Here is a 16,916-nt window from a genome sequence, read left to right as displayed (position 1 = left end):
CCGTTTTTTCCTCATGACCACGTTATCTGAAGAACACCTTGAGAGAACGCTTTTGAATGAGGCACAAATGTCCACTTGGACTTCCAGATTAATAATTGTATTATTTTTACTTCTGATTTGGGAGCTGCTTGAAAACCAGATGACACAACTGCAGTGTCCTGTCCTGACTTAACTAAATTTGACACATGTCCCCTGTGACTGTGGAGGAGCTTTATGAGTTTTAATATTATTACTCTAACGTCAGACAGAAATCCTGCAGTCTGAGCAGGAGCTGTGGAAGAATTGCCCAGAAAGGGACAGTTGAACCGAAACATAAATGAGGATGCGATCAAGCTGCGTTTCAGAGAGTGTAGGATCCACCTTTTTTTAGCCTGACCTATATTAGGGACAAAAAAACTCAGCGTATCTCTGCTGCAGCATTTCTCTTCTTCATCCGTCTCCTGCAAGTTCTCCGACTTAATTGAAAAGCGATGATTCATAGCTGGTGCATCTCTAATGTTTTCTTTCAGAAAATAGCTGCAAACTTTGTCTATAAAAACCAAAGTATTATGATTAATCTGGAAATATACCTTCAACGATGAATTCTTTACAATAGTGATTTATCTTCTCATCACCCAGAGGCCATTTTATTGGGTGCACCTGTACAACCTAATGTAATTCAGTACAAAGTACAAGCCTTTATAAAGTTCAGGTTTTTGTGACGGTTGGAAATGTGTAAATTATTTGTTTTTAACAGATGTCATAGTTAAAGGAAGGTATTGTATTACAGATTAGGCAGGGTGTTCCTATGTTTTTTGTTTTTCCTACTTACTTAAATGAAGTACCTCTGAGTACTATGCAATCTAGTATTCAACACATGACATCACTATGACCTCATTTCTTAACTACTGATACTTGGTAAAGTCACATTTTAAAAGCAAGTATTTAAACTTCAATACCCAAACCAAAGAATGGACACCAGAGACAAACCTTTCACAATGACGCACATTTGAAAAAGAAAAAAAACGAGACTGTTTAATGACACAAAGAAGTCGGCAGCCTCTCATTCATCCAGTGCATTAGGATGTTACTGTTTTCCATAATTGAGAATCAGTCTGTGAACATACAGAGAAACAATCTGCCTCCCATTCTGTGCAGTAAACTAACAGAAAAAAACACATTGCTATCTGGGGAAAAAAAAAAATATATAAAATGGAAAATGTACAAGAATGTCTGCAGTAAAACAGCTGGAACCGCCCACGGGAGCAGAGGAAGCCAGAGTGTGGTACACTCTTGTCCTCTGGGTAAAGTTCTCATTAGGATTGTCTCTGTAACGCCATGGAATAGTCTGCTGCTGCTGCTGCTGCTGCTGCTGCTTCTATACCACGGCGTACTGCTGATACAGCAGCTCCCGGATCTTGTAGTAGTCGTCACACAGGCAGCCTTCCAGTCCAATGCGTCCGGCCTCCGTCTGGACAAAGAGCACAAAGGCAATCAGGTCATGTCGGTCCTCATGGAACATTCATTTACACTTTGCAAAACATGGTTTCACCTTTGAAAGTGGCTGTAAAAGCCTTGTGCAGCAAATGGCTGACCTCTAAAACTAAATATTAAGACATGTTCCCAATTCCTTCTTACTGACTTTAAAAAGAACTGCCTAACGAATCCAAATCCATCCAGAATACACACAAACACACACACCTCTTTGATTTCACTTTCTGGGTTGCATCTATTTTTAGTTCTTGTCAATTATGCATTTTGTTGTTGGTATCCTGGCTCCCTCCGTCTTCTCCTTTTACTTCAGTCATTAAGTTCTGCCTGGGATTCGTTTGTGTGCATCTGGACTGAGGCAGTATTTGTTTCTCTTCGTGTTTAATGTTCCATTTAATTTCATTGTGTGTAAGTAAATTGGAAATTTGGTCATTTCGGACTAATTAAAGATACAAATCTTCTTTGTTAGGTGTTTTGTGAATCTTGATGAGACAAGTTTTTATCTCAAAGTAATTGAATCTTGATTTCTCCTGTCAGCATCAAAAACACATTCAGACACACTTTACAACAGGATGAGTAGTTCTTATGGGGACAATATTCAGCTGTTCAGTGCTACTTCTGATGGCTCAGACAACAGAAACAACAAATACTCATGACTCTGCTCATTAGAGGTGCCTGAACTGATGAGAGAGAAACTTTTTTTTTTACACAAACCAAAGAACTTGAAATTTACTTTTTGAGTGATCTTGGCCGGACACTCGATTCCTTTGCTTTTATACAGGAACTTTAGTTCGTTACATTTAATTTTAATTTAATTTTCCCAATACCAGCATCAGAGCTAATGCAGTTGAAAATGTCGTGACTTGCATCTGCAAGTGCACAAATCATACCAATACGATACCAGATAAAAGTGCAATTTTCTTTTCCTGGGGATCACTTCTTCGCCTCTCCAATGTCAGCAACTTGGTCGTATTCACAATAATGCGAAATGACGAAGTGTACTGTGAGATAGGCTTCAGATTCAAGCTATTTATTAATAAACTTGATAATAACAGAAGTTCTATGACATTAATGTATTTGTTTTTCAAAGGATTTAAACTTAAGCCAGGTCTAACAACAACGATAACAATTATTAATTTCATACAGCGTTAGTAGCATACAGCTGTTAAAAAATACATCATGTAAGTTGAATTTTAAAATGCACTGGTATCTGTAGCAGATGGATGGTGCGCTCAGTGAGCCAGGCAGAAGGACACTCACCCTGCGGACGGCCACCATGTTGTTGCACACCAGAACTCCTCCCACAAACTCGGCCTGAATGCCCTCTCTCAGCAGGACCTGCTTGAAGTCAGACAGACGAGGCTCGTTGATGAACACCGACTGATGCCCAGCAATCTAGAGGGAGAACAGAGGAGTCAGACTCTTTCTTGGTTTGTGTGAACTGCTTTCACAGGATCACGTTACAGTGGCTCTCAATGAGGCCGCTCTCTCTCCTGCAGACGTGAGTCCTGTGGTTGTCCGTCCTGGGATAAACTCTCCTCTGTGACCCACTTTGGGGAAAATGAGCTGAGGACAACTTTCTTAAATCAAAGACAAAAGCAAAACTCTCTTTCTATTATTTATACTCTACTTTAATAAACTTTATTAATACATTTTCCTCTGACGTAAAAAAGAGCACCCTGTTTGGGTCCTAGTTTTTCCCACTTCCAGTTCTGTCGGTAGAAACTCACTCGAAATATGTCTTATTCTTTAGTTCAAGCAAACATTTCATTTGTTATCCCTAATAGATTCCTCTGCATTAAGATATACAATCAAGATAGATATGAGTAGTTCTCATTCAGCGGCTGGGTCCGAAATGTCATCTTCTGCTACTACTTGTAATTTAAACCTGAGTTTATGGTGCGTTTGTACAAGCACATATTGCAATATCCTAAATTTCCCTTGGGATCAATAGAGGAAGCGGAGAAGTCAGTGAGTCATCCATCTGTGTATCCATCTATCACACAACGAGTGAGCCCATCCTGATCCGAAATGCAACTGTGCCATAAACTGTGATATGAAAACATAAAACTTTCATCGCGCAGATACTGAGAATTGACAATTCTATGAAGTAGCAGACATCATGTGTATTCATAGATCAGATGCACGTTCATAGATTCTGATTTTTTTTTCATGAGGAAGCAGGAGTTCAGGTAATTTTGAGAAATTCTAACTGGGTAATTTTTACTGGAAAAAACAAATCAGCAGTAAAAGTCTGTTTGTGTTCCCTCACCTCCTGTGGAGGCAGCGGCTCTAACATGGGAATCACGTCGCTCTCTTCAGACAGCTCCTTATCGTCCTCTCCAAACAGGTTCTTGAGGGCTCGCTGTGCAGCCACCGTTGTGGCGTTGATGTCGATGCCAAGATCGGGGGCGACGTCCATGGCCAGGTCGCCGTCCTCGACATCCTCCTTCACTCCCTCCTCAAGCATCACGCCGGTGTCCACCTTCACCACGCGCATGTCCAGCACGCCATCAATCCATGCCAGCTCTGTGTCCTTGGCTTTGCAGAACTGCAGAGAGCTCACCAAGGAGTCCTTCAACCGCACCTTTATCATGAGAAGACGAGATTGAATGAAGACGCAGGCCTGTCATGGAAGGTTACTTTTATCCTCCGACACAGTAATTGCTAAATAAATCAACCCTGCAGCGGTTTCACTTCTTGGCACGACTGCCGAGGAAGTGAAAAATGCAAAAAATGACCTGACAAAGACAGATCCATCAAATGTTACTATTTCACAGCAGAGCATTTATGAATCTACAAAACACATTTAAGGGGTGATATAACACGTTGTTTACCCAATCCTAAAGAGGCAACTGAATTCACTCTAACAGAGCAGCAGGGCCCGACCAAGGCGCACTTACCTGGTAGATGTGTGTCTCACTGGTGGCGTCTATAGTCTCCTGTAGTTTGGGTGTGTAGACCTTGATGTCCTTGCTGAAAGCCTTGCAAGACTCAGCCAAGTCCAGACTGGCTTCTGGAGGCCCATGAACGATCGCGAGCTGCCTAGGCTTCATCTGATTAATGATCTTCTTGATGGAGTCTCCATCAGAGCGACCTTCGTAGTCTATGTATGTTACTCTCGCTCTGAAAATGAACAAAGACATGTTTTTTTTAATACTGCAGATTTGACGCAAACTACACAAATAATAACAGTGTCTACTGCAGAGTCATATGACCCGGGGATGAATGCTGATTGTGTCCACCCCCAGTGGAAAAGGGGGCTTGAGCTCCACTTTCAAACATTTATACTCATTCACACCTGGAGGCCATCCAACAACCACAACATAATACTGTACTGTTGGCCTCTGACCAGCTGTAAGGGCAGAAGATTCAACTACAAAGTATTATGTGAATGAAAACCTACAGAGAGCCTGTTCTCATTAATATGATTCCCAGCGGTCCATAGCTTTGGATGGACACTCACCTAATTTCAAGGTTTTCTATACTGGAGATGCATTTGGTGGGAACGACAGAGAGATCCTGGTCCATAGGTTCATCACCATTGGTCAACCCAGATTCAAGTTTGCTTTTCTCCTCCTCTGTGGCTTGCAGTTCGGGAACCAGAAACTCCTCTAGTCTGTGAAAACAACAGAATTTGTTGAGTGTTAACAACAGGTTTGGAAAATCTCATGTGTAAATGTGTCAGTGTTCTAGTACCTGATGATTTCCCCATATTCGTCAAATCTGATCCTTTCCTCGTGCGTGGGGAACATTGGATACGATTTTTTTGCTTGTTTGAAGAAACTGCCTTTGCGGCTCCCCTCGCTCTTCATCATCAAGTCATGGTGTTTGCTTTTAACTACAGCAGGCTGGTCCAGATCATCGTCCATATCACTCTCATCGCTGGAGTCCACGTCAACCCTGCAGGAGCATCAAAAAAACATTAAAACAAATACAAATGGGTGTCATTCCAAGGGCAGATTTTAGTTTTTATAAATGTTGTTTTCATTATGTCATTACTCGATTTACAGATTTTTTTACAGCTATATATACCTATACCTATATATACCAGCTAAATGCATCATCGAGACAATTAACCAATAAACCACCAAAATGAATGTAGCGTCTCTCCACTGAGACTTACTCTTTTGCTTGTTCAAGTTTTTTAGCTGCTTCTTTCTTTTGTTTGTCCTTTTCAAGGAATTCTTCCAGCTCCTTGCCTTCCAGCTTCACTCTTTTCCTCACCTGTCAAAATGGAGAGAAAAGAAAGACATATTTAGTTGTTTCTTTAGCTGGGCCTGAATGTGAGTGAGGAGTAAACCAGCTTCATGACCACTGGTCTCACCTCCAGATCCAGCATCTTCTCTCCAGGGTTGTCGATGAGGTAACGGGCCAGGGTTCCAGGTGTAGTGCGGTAGGTCAGGATAATGGAGTTTTTGGTGTCTTGGCACCACTGGATGAAGAGCTCCCGAGAAAAGCCGGACTCGAGGTCTGGCTGGCTGCAGAGAACCACCTTGGGGCTGGGCACCCGGGCGAGGTCTGCCAGACTGTGGCACAAGGTCAGGTGACGAAACTGGAAGGGGTTGTTTCTCTTGTCCTCAAAACATCTCATGAGTTTGTCACTCATCCACTCCACCTACGGACAAGCATAGATTATAAGAATGTTAAGATTTGCTGCTGGTATCTGCACCAAGACAACTTTTGGTATATACTCGCAAATGTGATCAGTGAACGTTACCTGGGACTTGGAAAACTCCACCACGTTGTAGCTGACATTGTTTAGCAGAGCAAGTGGGTAAACCCCCAGCCCAGCATCTTTTGTCCTCCAGATCTGGTCCAGGAGCTGAGCCAATTCCAACACACGCCCTGCTGTATCCACAGCAATAAGGACGTTACCGTCCCCTCGGAGGGTCTCCATCACATTAGCTGAGAGGAAAAAACACATACGAACATGTTTAAAATTAAGAAACTGTATTATTCACCTATTTTGTTCATCTTTTTTGTAAATTTTTCAGATATAAAAGAATGGCAGAGAATAATAAAAAATCTGAATCAGCTTTATTGATCTTTAAAAGTATACTTACTAAGGAGCTGCTCATCTCTTTGTTTACGACGTGGCTGCACATAAGTGGCATTGAAGGAGTCTGTAATAAGTAAGGAAGGACGACTGATGCTCTCCAGTGTGCAGCCATTCAGGTGGCTAGAAACAGAGTAAAACAGGAAATCAATTCACTGCCCCAAAAACAATCCTGTATAAATGTTTATCTTGTGTCTGTGCTTACATCTCTCTCTTATGGTTGAAGTCCACGGCGTAAATAATCTCCTCCTCCTCGTCTTTCACAATTTTCCAAATGGTGCCTCCTATCATGTGACCGGCCGATAGGGGCGTGATGGAGAGACCATGTCCTTTGCCTGTCAAGTAAAAAGAAAGATGTCAGAGAATTTGGTGGTTATACCTAACCCCAGGTGACCTCTGGCCTATACAGATCTGCAACTCTCTCACCTTTCAGGTGGACAATCTGAGAGTATTTCAGCTGCTGGATTTTATCAAAAGCACAGTCCACATCGTCAAGAGTGAAGAGCGTGAAATCTTCACTGTTGTTTCGAGACTAAAGAGAATAAGAAATAATTTAGTAACACAATTGTAGCAATGCAACTGAGATCTACATGCACAGCATTTTTTTAATTACTTCTCCTTACCTGATAAAGATCATACATGAACATCTGACCCATCTTATAAACAGGAATTGTGGCATAAATTGTACAGTTTAGACCCAGTTTGCCCACAGCATAGGGCAGGGCTCCCAGGTGTAAGGGGTCAGGGTGGGAGAGGAGCACAGCATCGACCTGATGAACATATCTGAGGAGGAGAAAGGGTATTTACATTCATTCATTTTGCATTTGATTTTGTCCAAAACGCATGCAAAAATATAAAAATGTTGTACAATCCAAACTGCAGTGGATCAAGGAAAAGTCTTTGCACAGACCACACAAGTGTCAACGTTGCATGACAAGAGATACAGAAGGATCAAGAGAGACAGGATGATTTTGGAAGATAAAAAAGGGATTCAACTGAGTGAGTCAAGACAAATTTTCAAGTCACCAATAATCAGGTGCTCATATGAACATTGAAACTAGTTTTATGATAAGATAAGATGTGCATTTATTGATCCCCCTGAAGAGGAAATGCACTTTACTTGCTGTAATAGTTTTCTCTGTTCTAACTGGCTGTTCAACAATTCCATCCTGAGTGTAACTGTCCTGTTGCTTGCAAAATATAGGACAATCTGTTCATGAAGTTAACATTCTCAGCGGTAAAAACAATTTCCTCTGAATATCTGGACAGTTTCGATATTAAACTGCAGTAGAAGAGTAGCAACAAAGAGGGAATGTTGTATTAAGACAAGATATCCACTTGGAGAGGTTTTAAAAAGTTTGCAGAGGTTTTACTCTGCATGCTACAGAGGACAGATCACTTAGATTAAGAAAACAGGAGACCAGACGGGACCTAGCATGTCATATATTGTCATCGATCATCACACTTGGTTCAATCTAAAGAATGACAGAGTGGGGCATCATATTCACCGTTTCATAGCATCGATGATTTCCATGGAAAAGTTCTCATCCCATCCACAGTCTAGGAGGAACCGGAATTCATCCACCTGCAGCAGGTAACAGAGGGCCGACTCCTCCTGGACCCCTGACACGGCTGTCAGCTTGATAATGGACGTCATTCTTCTTCAGATGTCCTGCTGAAAGTACAGTGACGTCACTGGATGAGACTGAATCACCACAACGAGCTGAACATCAACATCTTCGTTCTTCACGAATCAGTTCCATTAAAACTACAGGAGAAAACAAAGAAAAACCACGACGCTGTTTTCAAGTGAAAACGTCATCATATATAACTGCAGGTTCCAGAGCGTTCTATAAACAGCCGAGCACAAGTTTAACAAATAAACACAATGTGGATGCTAGTAGCCGTTAGCTCACACGTTCAACAACGCTGCATCTTTAGCATGCTAGCTACATGGTAGCGTGTGGGTGTGTGTGATTTAAATCGAAAGAGGAACGTGCAACACACCATTCAACGTGACACGGTGTAAATCCCCTGGGGTTGTCAGGGACAAACTACAAAGTGGAGCCTCTATTATTCCAACTTTAAGACATTTTGACTCCAGACTTGAACAAACACACTGGACTCGCCGACATGTTCGCGCTGCGTCAGTGTCAAAGGGCAAACGAGCGTACCACGTGTAGAGGTGCCAACCAATGCAGTTCTAATAACAAAACACTGTATTTTCATTATTTCATCGCACAAAAATTAATTCCAAAATCCGACTGATAATGTGAAATCACTTTTTTTTTTCGCCGTGATGCTCAAAAACATTGCGGCAGTAGTTGTTTTTGTAGCGTCTCTCCTGTTTAAGCCCCCACGCCGTAAGTCGGGCAGTTGGTACAGTCCAGTGTCCTCTGTTGATAGGAGAGCTAAAGGCCGCAGCTCGAAGTCACAACAAGGTAAAGTTCAGACATTTTAAACCCGTTTAAAGCTCATCGTTGTTTGAGTGTGTGTGTGCTTTAACACGTTTACCGTACTGCAGGATAACTAGCTATCCCAAACGAGACACGGCTCTTAACGAAATCAGGACGATTAATGCGCATGCTACATGGCTACCCTGGTTAGCTAGCCAGGCTACTGGAGGTGATCCCAGGCTGTTAGCTGTTAGCATGTGTTTTTAAAAACTGAGCAAAAGCTTAATTTAACTATGTGCAAATGAAGAAATGATCGAGGCTGCAGCAGAGGAACTGTGCACATTTCCTGTGTTGTCATTTGGGAAGCTGGAAATCGAGGCTCTGTTGAAATGTATATGTGATGTTTGTTTTTTTGTCAAATAAGAAAATCTGTCATTTTATTTTGCATTAATACATCAATAACATAAATCTAGCTTGATGCCACCTTTGTTTGGCTAATGATTATCTCCACTGTCTTATAGAGCTGGGTAATAAAACAATAGCTAACTATCGCAGTATCATTTATCAATAAATATAAAGTAAATACATGTTTTCAAACCACAACCTTCACTCAGGAGTTTAATCCAGTCTTTAATAAATAATGTTACATTTATCATGATTGTGTTTTGGTCATATCTCCCAGTTTCACTGTCTTCAGATCAAATCCCTTTTAAAATAAATGGGTTTTCATTTAGGTGCAGACAGAACAACAGAGTACATATGGTTTAGAGGTGTCAGCCAATGTAGTTGTAAAATAATGTGTACTGGCCTCTCCAGTGTGTTCAGTTTCCTCAACATGTACATTTGCACTGGTTTGTTTTTAGGGGCTGTGATAATCAAAATCACAGTGAAAGGCAATTGTATTATTATATAGTATGTTTCATGTTCATGGTTTGATAATGAATCCATCAGTTTAAGTGACAGCCTGAATACATTTGACCTGAGAGTAAAACTAAGTGCATTGTGACTGTTTTGTTTATTTCTGTAGGAACCATGGTCAACTTTATCTCACTAGCGCGTGACCACTGGGTGAACATATTGGTGCCCATGGGTTTTGTGATCGGGTGGTACCTCGACAAACAACAGGACCAGAAGTTGACAGCATTCAGGAACAAAAGTATTTTGTTCAGCAGGTAAGAAAAAGCTATTACCTACCTCCATGTTTAAGTAAAACAGGCGAGTGTATTGAATATCAGGTTTTATTCACGTACTCTAACTTTGTACATATTATATGTATGAAGTTGCACAGTTGCAGTCTGGAGATCGGGGAATGCATGAAGTTGCATCAGCTTCTACATATACAGTCACTCCCCAACTAAATATTTTAGGGTTTTTTTATGAGACGATAAAATTTCATAGTCATATCAAAACACTTACTGCAGCCTGTAGCTGTGAAGAGGAATTTAAAAAACTGTAGAAAAAAAGATTTATTTGTAAATGTGAAACAGTTCAAATAAGGTTCCTACATTTTTACAGCAGCCTCAGAGTGTTTGAAGTGAAAGCAGAAGATTTATTCCGTAATGGACTGCTTAAAAAGGTCATCTAATGCCAGCCGTGGTCGAGGCACCAACATTATGTAACTCTCTAATTTGTCCTCACCATAGGGAACTGAAGCCTGGTGAGGAAGTTACCTGGAAGTAGACGACTCCTGTGTCCTGTGGTGTGAATGACTGATGGGTGCCCCTCAAATCAGATTATTTAAGAAGACTCCTATACCTCTGCTTTTGGGTTATTTCAAACAGTCATCTGAAATCTTTTTGAGTTGTATCAACCAATAATAAAACATGCCCTTTCTCATCAAACTCCGTTTCATTCTATCTTTAAAAACTGGTTCATCTGATGCCGAACATAGAACGTTTATTCATGAATGTCTTGTTCAGCAAAATCATTCCAGCACAGCTAATGAATATATTTGGGACAAGAAGTGGTTTGAATCAAAGATTGTATTTTGTACAAAGGCAGTTTTAATCTACTCAGTCAGCATGATTAAAGAATCTTAGACCATTACAGAGGTTCTTCGGTGTGGATAATCCCCTTCTCGAATAGCAGCTCGGCCAAAGCAACCTGGACAAAAAGGAAAAATAGAACTGGTCACAGACAGGCTCAGATATTTATCATTTAGAATTGATATCTTTGCAAAGATGTTTTTTTTTGTCTTTAACGCATACATTTCCAAAAGCAAACCCCATATGGTCATACATTTACAATATACCTTGTCCTCAGCAGAATCGCATGGGAAGCTTCCTACATTCACAAACTCGGGATAAGAATGGATCAGAAACTCGATGGCGTCCGTGTGCTGCAAGAAAAACAATTATTAGTCATTGACACTCAGCCGAGCGCTTCGTTCTACACATGAATTGCACAGAACTTCCAGTGTCTACCTCCGTTTGTATTTCAAAACTCTTGGGCTCCTCTTTGTGGTAAACTCTGGAGTTTTCTGTGGTGTAGTAAAGATGAACGGCCTCTCCATCACTGCATAACCTGGCAAAGAGAGAAAGCTTGAGCTAACTACTTGAATAAATAGATTTTGAACATTGTTATTTTATCGAATTTCTGCTTAGCGGATCATTGGAGCAGGTGAGACACTAAACTCATTGTTTTCTGATGCGTATGTGTCGATAAAGAATGTTCACCGTTTAATTACCTGGCACATTCGGCACGGAGGACTCTGACTTGGGTCTGCATATTGATGCGTTCACCCACATTCACAACTTGCCCACATTCCCACCTAACAGGGGCCCCTTGAACACTGGTGGCCAGTTCCTCTGTAGAAGACGCAGAGAACAGACTGATCATTATTCACAAGTCGATCAATTGTCTCATCTCCAGGTAGACTTATGACAAAATCAGGCATTAAAGGTCTGTCCAATGAAAACATGTTTCCATACCTGGAGTCAGGACGGGAGGGAGGCAGTCATGGAAGAAATCTCTGGCTTTCTGATCCACAGCTGCATCAACCGGGGCGAAATTCTTAAGCCTCTTTATCAGATTCTCGATCCGGGAGAAGAATTTTATCCTCCGTGGGTCATCCTGCACGAGGAGGACTGGAGTTAGTAAATGGTGAAAGGACAAAGGAGTGTAGCAGCAGCTGAAAAATGAACGGCCTCACTACCTTGTCAGAATTCTGTACTCCCATGTATGACAGGTAGTCCAGAGGTAGACCCTGTCTGAAGTCCACATCCTCCTCCATCGCGACTTCCAGTGCAGCAGGAACAACCTGAAAAGAGCAGTTGGTGACTTTACAGAAGTATTTAAGATGATGTGTACTCCCGGCAGCATACATCCTGTTCACATTGTACATATATTATATATTTCCTAATTATTACATTGTTAACTTACTTCTTACACTTAAATTTAAATGATAATCCACATTTTTGGAATTTGCCGTACTCAAGTTTACCAAAAAAAGCTCTAGGATAAGTTTGGTAAAAAAAACAGACCAAAACATAACCAATAAATTAAAAATGTCAGATTTCATGTTGAGTTTAGGGTTTTGCTTGTAGCGTAAAGAGATAATCTAAAAGTTTGGTTTTATTTCCATCGATGGTTCAACCATTTGTGTTGTCACTGCTGAACTACAAAAACAAATGATGTATTCTTGACAACTGCGAAGGCAAACGTAAAATGTCCAATTTATTAATATTTGTTTCTTGAATGTTACTTTGAATAAATCAAAATTCGAGCATCAAAAGGGAAAATGTCATTGGTTATTCCAATATACTTATAATACAGACTTCGTCTTCTTCTGCCACCATCGCGTGAGTGTGTATTAACCTTCTGCAGCAGATCGCCCCAGCTGTTCTTCTGGAAGGAGGAGATGGTGATGTGCAGGGAGTGAGCGTCCGGGAGGCAGTCGCCCTGGTGGATGAATCCTCTGGGGAAGTAGAGGAGATCTCCAGCTTCCAGCACCACCTCCAGGATCGGCCGCCCGATGTCTCTCTGATCGAAGTTCGCTGGAGAGGGAACGTAAAAGAAAAGATGGATTATCAGCTGCATTAGAAGAGTATAACATCAAAAAAACCGCTAAAGATTTTACTCACTACTTGAAAGCACAGGCAGCACCTCGTCGTCGGTCCTAAAAAAAGTTAGAGGAACAACTCAGAGTGGGTTCCTTCATATCTGTTTCTCACATATTAAATTGAGACAGGTTGTTTATTAGAAATGTCACAAACCCTAAATATACATACATTTTATATAAACACTGCATATCATGACTACCATACAGTGAATAACAACAAACTGCTGTAAAACACTTTTATATTACTTTTCGTTCATTTTCAGTATTTTAACCCTTTGCAAGTTTTTTAAAAAACTTTTATATTTATTTTTTATGTTAATAGCACAAAAAATGAATTATTTTCTGTGTAGTAAATGATAATGAATTCCTTTCATCACTGATTAGCAACAACATTTTGCATTATTAGGTTTTGTGTAGTGTAACATTTTAAATGAAAACTCCCTCTCAGCACCCTGGGGACAAAAAGGTTTCACAAAGGTAAAATACAATTCAGATGTGTAAAATTAAACAGCAGTTTCTTTAATTTTTCTCTAATGTAAATGAAGTAAACATTTGACAGCGTGAATTTAACTTTGTAGCTGTATCTTACCTCGGCTTGTACACTCTCCAATGTTTCTTCCCTTCCAGCTGAACCACAAACGCCTCAATGTCGTCATAATGTGGAGCAAAGCCTTGTGTTCCAGGTGGTGTCAGGTATCTGGTGAAGGAAGGTACACACATTTAATACCAAAACAAAAACTTTGAAACTACAATGACACAAAGTTATCCCCCCTCGACAGTCCCCTTAAATCCAATCAAGCTGCATTAAATTTCACATACTCGTAGATAGAACTTCTTTAAATATGTCTGTTTTAGTTTTTTTATCAAGATCCATTAATTATTTCCTGGGAAATTGGTGAAAATGTTGAAAAACTCCCCCTGGATATCAGTCAAATAGATTTTGCGTAATCCTGCTAACAGACGTAAACACAGACGCAGGTAAAAACTGAAACACTAGATCTAAATATCTCCATTGACGGGTTTTTGTCTCGGCTTCTTACACGTTGGCTCCTGCCATGCTGCCGAACTGCTCCTGAAGGATGGACAGCACGTTCCAAACGGTGGAGGAGAAAGCCTGAGGATTCAGCAATCGAAGGGAGCAGCCACTCTGGAAAAAAAAAAAAATGGAGACACAGTCAGTAAGTATGATGATTGCTAATCTGCAGTGAGAGCGCTGTGCAGACTTTGAGCTGATTTGGTTAATTCGCAAAAATGTGTCCCTGAACAGATAAACATGCATCTGACTGATTTTCCACCTGACTATTAAAAATGTAATCAGAACCATAAAAATGCATAATTACTTTAATATTGCATTAGAAATAACAACATTCTGTATAAATACAAATCGACTGCCTGCATCACAGCATCTTGTTCACCTCATAGAAGTTCCACACAGTGAGTGGCAGAGCTCGCCCAGGGGGATTGTGCGTCTCCCTCTTGCCGTTGGTGTAGCTCGTGACGTCCAGGTTCACGCCGTACTGAACATCCTCCTAAAATTGAAAAACATTATGTTTTCTGTCTTTATATGAACTAAGCAATGAGATGAAACTTTAGAAAACTTCCCTTGACAATAATCAGCCAATACAATTAAAGATTCAAGAAGCAATAATCGTAATTAATGTGGCCATTTAGAAAAAATCAAGATATGTCTGACCTGACCAAGTCTAAATTCTTGTTTTAATATATTTCTTTCTGGAATTACAAGACACCCATTAATTACAATACAGTCTTCTTATATAATTATAATTCTCCAAAACATTTCTGCATTATGACCAGTTTTGGAGTTCTGGCTGAACTGTAATATACTGTATGAATATTTATATATAGTCTATGATAAATGCAGTATGATGCAAAGTGATGAGTGTTAAATTTGCATTATATTTCAGATTCTTACTTCTCTTAATATGCGATCGAACTCTGCTGTGGAGAACAGTCCCTTGTAGAAATGTGGATTCTTGCGTTGAACGAGAATGGGCTTCTTTTCCCACGTGTCCCTTACGGAGGAAAAATATTCATAGGTTAAGAAAATGTGCATTTGCTGTAAAATGCATTGTCTTGTCATCATTTGGAAGATTTCTAAACATATTTCTTGTGGTTGTAGTTCACGATTTCAATGATCCTACACACACAGAGAGAGAAAGGAAGACACACATCTATACCTGAAGAAAGCTTTGGCAGGAACAGGGTGAATGAGCCACCTGAACAGTTGGCTCGCTCTCTCCCTGCTGTTGTTGACTCTCGCCAGCTCGGCCAGCAAAGTATCAACCATCTCACTTCCAGCCTCGCCATCACCATTTACACACTCCTGCTCCTCTACCTCTCCCTCCCCCTCTTCCTCCTCCGGCTGCTGCTGTTCCTGCTGCTGCTGCTGCTGCTGCTGCTTCTGAAATATAAAGACTCTGTTCATGTTTCAGAAGAAACAATAAAACCACTGATTCTGTAACATTTGATGGATGTGGTCATCAACGTGGCAGATATCTCATCTTACCTCTGTGCTTCCTTTCGGTCTCTCTCCTCTCTGTGCAGACTTCTGCTGCTTCTTTTTCATCTTCCTCTTTTCAGACTTCAGTTGAGCTTTAAGTGCGTTGGTCTTTTTAACTGCAAATCCATTTTCCTTCCTCTTTCTCTTCTTAGTGACCACCTAGAAAAAAATACAAGGAAACACATAATGTCAAACATTACAGCTGGGACATAAACAGTAGATGATCTAGTTTCAGTTCAGTTCCCTCTGCACTTCACCTTATCTCCAATTCTGGGACACTCATATTTCCTATTACTGTTCGACTTGTTTTATTCTCTGTCCAAACATCTTTATCTGTGAATCAACGCCTCTCTTTCTTTCTCATAAGCATTACTATTCTCATTTGCTCTATTCACAACTTGAATTACTTAGAGTATGACTATTTCTCAACCACATTAACTACCTCTTGTATTTTTACCAAATTATGATTATATATTATATTCTTCCCCCCTTTTTCTCCATCATCAGCAAACTGCGGACAAAAATATAATCTTTCATAATAGGGAAAAATACTGGGCTGATAATACTACCCTGTGGAGTTCCATTATGAACCGTATACCTTCCTGGTTCCTAATTCTAATTTGTATATGTATATAAAATAAAAAGCTTTTAATCCAATAATATGTTCTTCTTACTAATCCGTTCATATCAGATCAGGTCATCACACCTGTGATGTTTAAAGTGTGAGGAGGAACATGAGAGGAATCAGAAGGGAGAGATGAGGGAGGAAGAAGTAGTATCTGATGTAGTAGTAGTAGTAGTAGTAGTAGAAGTAGTATAGGGGTGGTAATGGTAGTAGTAGTGGTGGTATTAGTATTTGGTGAAGTAAAAGCAGAGGTGTCATGTTTAATGGTTCCTACCTGAGGAGGAGGCTTCTTTGCAGGTGGAGGTTCATCTGGTGGCAACGTTTGATACAAAGCAAAAGCAGACATGTGTTTTCTCTCCATTTTCCAGGAGGGCTACGTCATCACCCTGCGACCGAAGCAGCGAATACGCCTTCTTCTTCTTGCATTTGCTGCCCGCTGGGCTCACTACCGCCGCCTGTAGAGTCACAGACGACATCACAGCCCGGTCTGGAGTGGATGGATTTTCTGCAACAATCCAAAAAAAGAACATTTAGGTTTTCTTTTCAAAATAAAATGTCAACCAAAAGCCTCATACACATTGAATATACATTTTAAATTGGCTTCTGTTGCTATTTATTTAATTACTCACTCTTACTCACTCTAATACTTGATATTTATTATTTTGTTTTCACCATATTCACAGCCATTTTACAATTTCTATATATAACTTTACTCTTTTCACATTTAATTATTTTTACTTTATCATTTTGTTTTTACCTGCCTTTGGTGTTCCCTCATTCTGGTT

The 16,916-nt window shown here is 40.4% G+C and overlaps 3 protein-coding genes across 6 annotated transcripts; 1 reads left to right on the top strand and 2 right to left on the bottom strand.

Moving 5' to 3' along the window:
* Positions 1 to 987: 987 nt before the first annotated feature.
* Positions 988 to 8,684, bottom strand: cpsf2 (cleavage and polyadenylation specific factor 2). Of its 3 annotated transcripts, none has more exons than XM_069515251.1 (15): positions 8,537 to 8,684; positions 8,038 to 8,201; positions 7,153 to 7,312; positions 6,956 to 7,061; positions 6,735 to 6,864; positions 6,537 to 6,652; positions 6,191 to 6,378; positions 5,798 to 6,088; positions 5,597 to 5,697; positions 5,170 to 5,373; positions 4,937 to 5,089; positions 4,374 to 4,596; positions 3,743 to 4,057; positions 2,731 to 2,865; positions 988 to 1,450 (listed from the first exon to the last, which is right to left on the bottom strand). In XM_069515251.1, exons 2-15 carry the CDS (start codon positions 8,184 to 8,186, stop codon positions 1,358 to 1,360), a joined length of 2,364 nt encoding a protein of 787 aa, XP_069371352.1. In that variant the 5' UTR covers positions 8,187 to 8,201; positions 8,537 to 8,684; the 3' UTR covers positions 988 to 1,357. The 3 variants fall into 3 exon arrangements, with proteins under 3 accessions (XP_069371352.1, XP_069371351.1, XP_019953191.1); XM_069515250.1 differs by having other exon boundaries at positions 8,038 to 8,297; positions 8,537 to 8,676; XM_020097632.2 differs by having other exon boundaries at positions 8,038 to 8,204; positions 8,537 to 8,676.
* LOC109636097 (NADH dehydrogenase [ubiquinone] 1 beta subcomplex subunit 1) lies at positions 8,576 to 10,766 on the top strand. The gene is made up of 4 exons (XM_020097635.2): positions 8,576 to 8,714; positions 8,854 to 8,970; positions 9,953 to 10,097; positions 10,569 to 10,766. The coding sequence occupies exons 1-4, from the start codon at positions 8,663 to 8,665 to the stop codon at positions 10,603 to 10,605; spliced, it is 351 nt and encodes a 116-aa protein (XP_019953194.1). The 5' UTR covers positions 8,576 to 8,662; the 3' UTR covers positions 10,606 to 10,766.
* A 123-nt stretch (positions 10,767 to 10,889) lies between these two features.
* Positions 10,890 to 16,573, bottom strand: riox1 (ribosomal oxygenase 1). Of its 2 annotated transcripts, none has more exons than XM_069515257.1 (15): positions 16,406 to 16,573; positions 15,513 to 15,665; positions 15,184 to 15,401; positions 14,919 to 15,018; positions 14,401 to 14,514; positions 14,026 to 14,132; positions 13,575 to 13,682; positions 13,008 to 13,042; positions 12,742 to 12,920; positions 12,080 to 12,184; positions 11,856 to 11,997; positions 11,612 to 11,732; positions 11,349 to 11,448; positions 11,177 to 11,263; positions 10,890 to 11,028 (listed from the first exon to the last, which is right to left on the bottom strand). In XM_069515257.1, exons 1-15 carry the CDS (start codon positions 16,490 to 16,492, stop codon positions 10,969 to 10,971), a joined length of 1,716 nt encoding a protein of 571 aa, XP_069371358.1. In that variant the 5' UTR covers positions 16,493 to 16,573; the 3' UTR covers positions 10,890 to 10,968. The 2 variants fall into 2 exon arrangements, with proteins under 2 accessions (XP_069371358.1, XP_019953193.2); XM_020097634.2 differs by having other exon boundaries at positions 15,184 to 15,407; positions 16,406 to 16,565.
* Between the last annotated feature and the right edge of the window lie 343 nt (positions 16,574 to 16,916).

This window comes from Paralichthys olivaceus, chromosome 19, assembly GCF_024713975.1.
Source record: "Paralichthys olivaceus isolate ysfri-2021 chromosome 19, ASM2471397v2, whole genome shotgun sequence".
Lineage (NCBI taxonomy): Eukaryota > Metazoa > Chordata > Actinopteri > Pleuronectiformes > Paralichthyidae > Paralichthys > Paralichthys olivaceus.
The sequence above is the reverse complement of the archived record's forward strand: the minus strand, read 5'-3'. Positions and strand labels throughout refer to the sequence as shown.

Coding starts and splice junctions, on each gene's coding strand:
- cpsf2 (XM_069515251.1), bottom strand. CDS start 8,186: ATGACGTCCATTATCAAGCTGACAGCCGTGTCAGGGGTCCAGGAGGAG. Junction 7,313..8,037: donor ATCATCGATGCTATGAAACG/GTGAATATGATG, acceptor TCTCCTCCTCAG/ATATGTTCATCAGGTCGATG. Junction 6,653..6,734: donor TTCAACCATAAGAGAGAGAT/GTAAGCACAGAC, acceptor CTCTGTTTCTAG/CCACCTGAATGGCTGCACAC.
- LOC109636097 (XM_020097635.2), top strand. CDS start 8,663: ATGTTCGCGCTGCGTCAGTGTCAAAGGGCAAACGAGCGTACCACGTGT. Junction 8,971..9,952: donor CAGCTCGAAGTCACAACAAG/GTAAAGTTCAGA, acceptor TTATTTCTGTAG/GAACCATGGTCAACTTTATC. Junction 10,098..10,568: donor AAAAGTATTTTGTTCAGCAG/GTAAGAAAAAGC, acceptor TCCTCACCATAG/GGAACTGAAGCCTGGTGAGG.
- riox1 (XM_020097634.2), bottom strand. CDS start 16,492: ATGGAGAGAAAACACATGTCTGCTTTTGCTTTGTATCAAACGTTGCCA. Junction 13,683..14,025: donor AGCATGGCAGGAGCCAACGT/GTAAGAAGCCGA, acceptor TTCCTTCACCAG/ATACCTGACACCACCTGGAA. Junction 13,043..13,574: donor TGGAGAGTGTACAAGCCGAG/GTAAGATACAGC, acceptor AACTTTTTTTAG/GACCGACGACGAGGTGCTGC.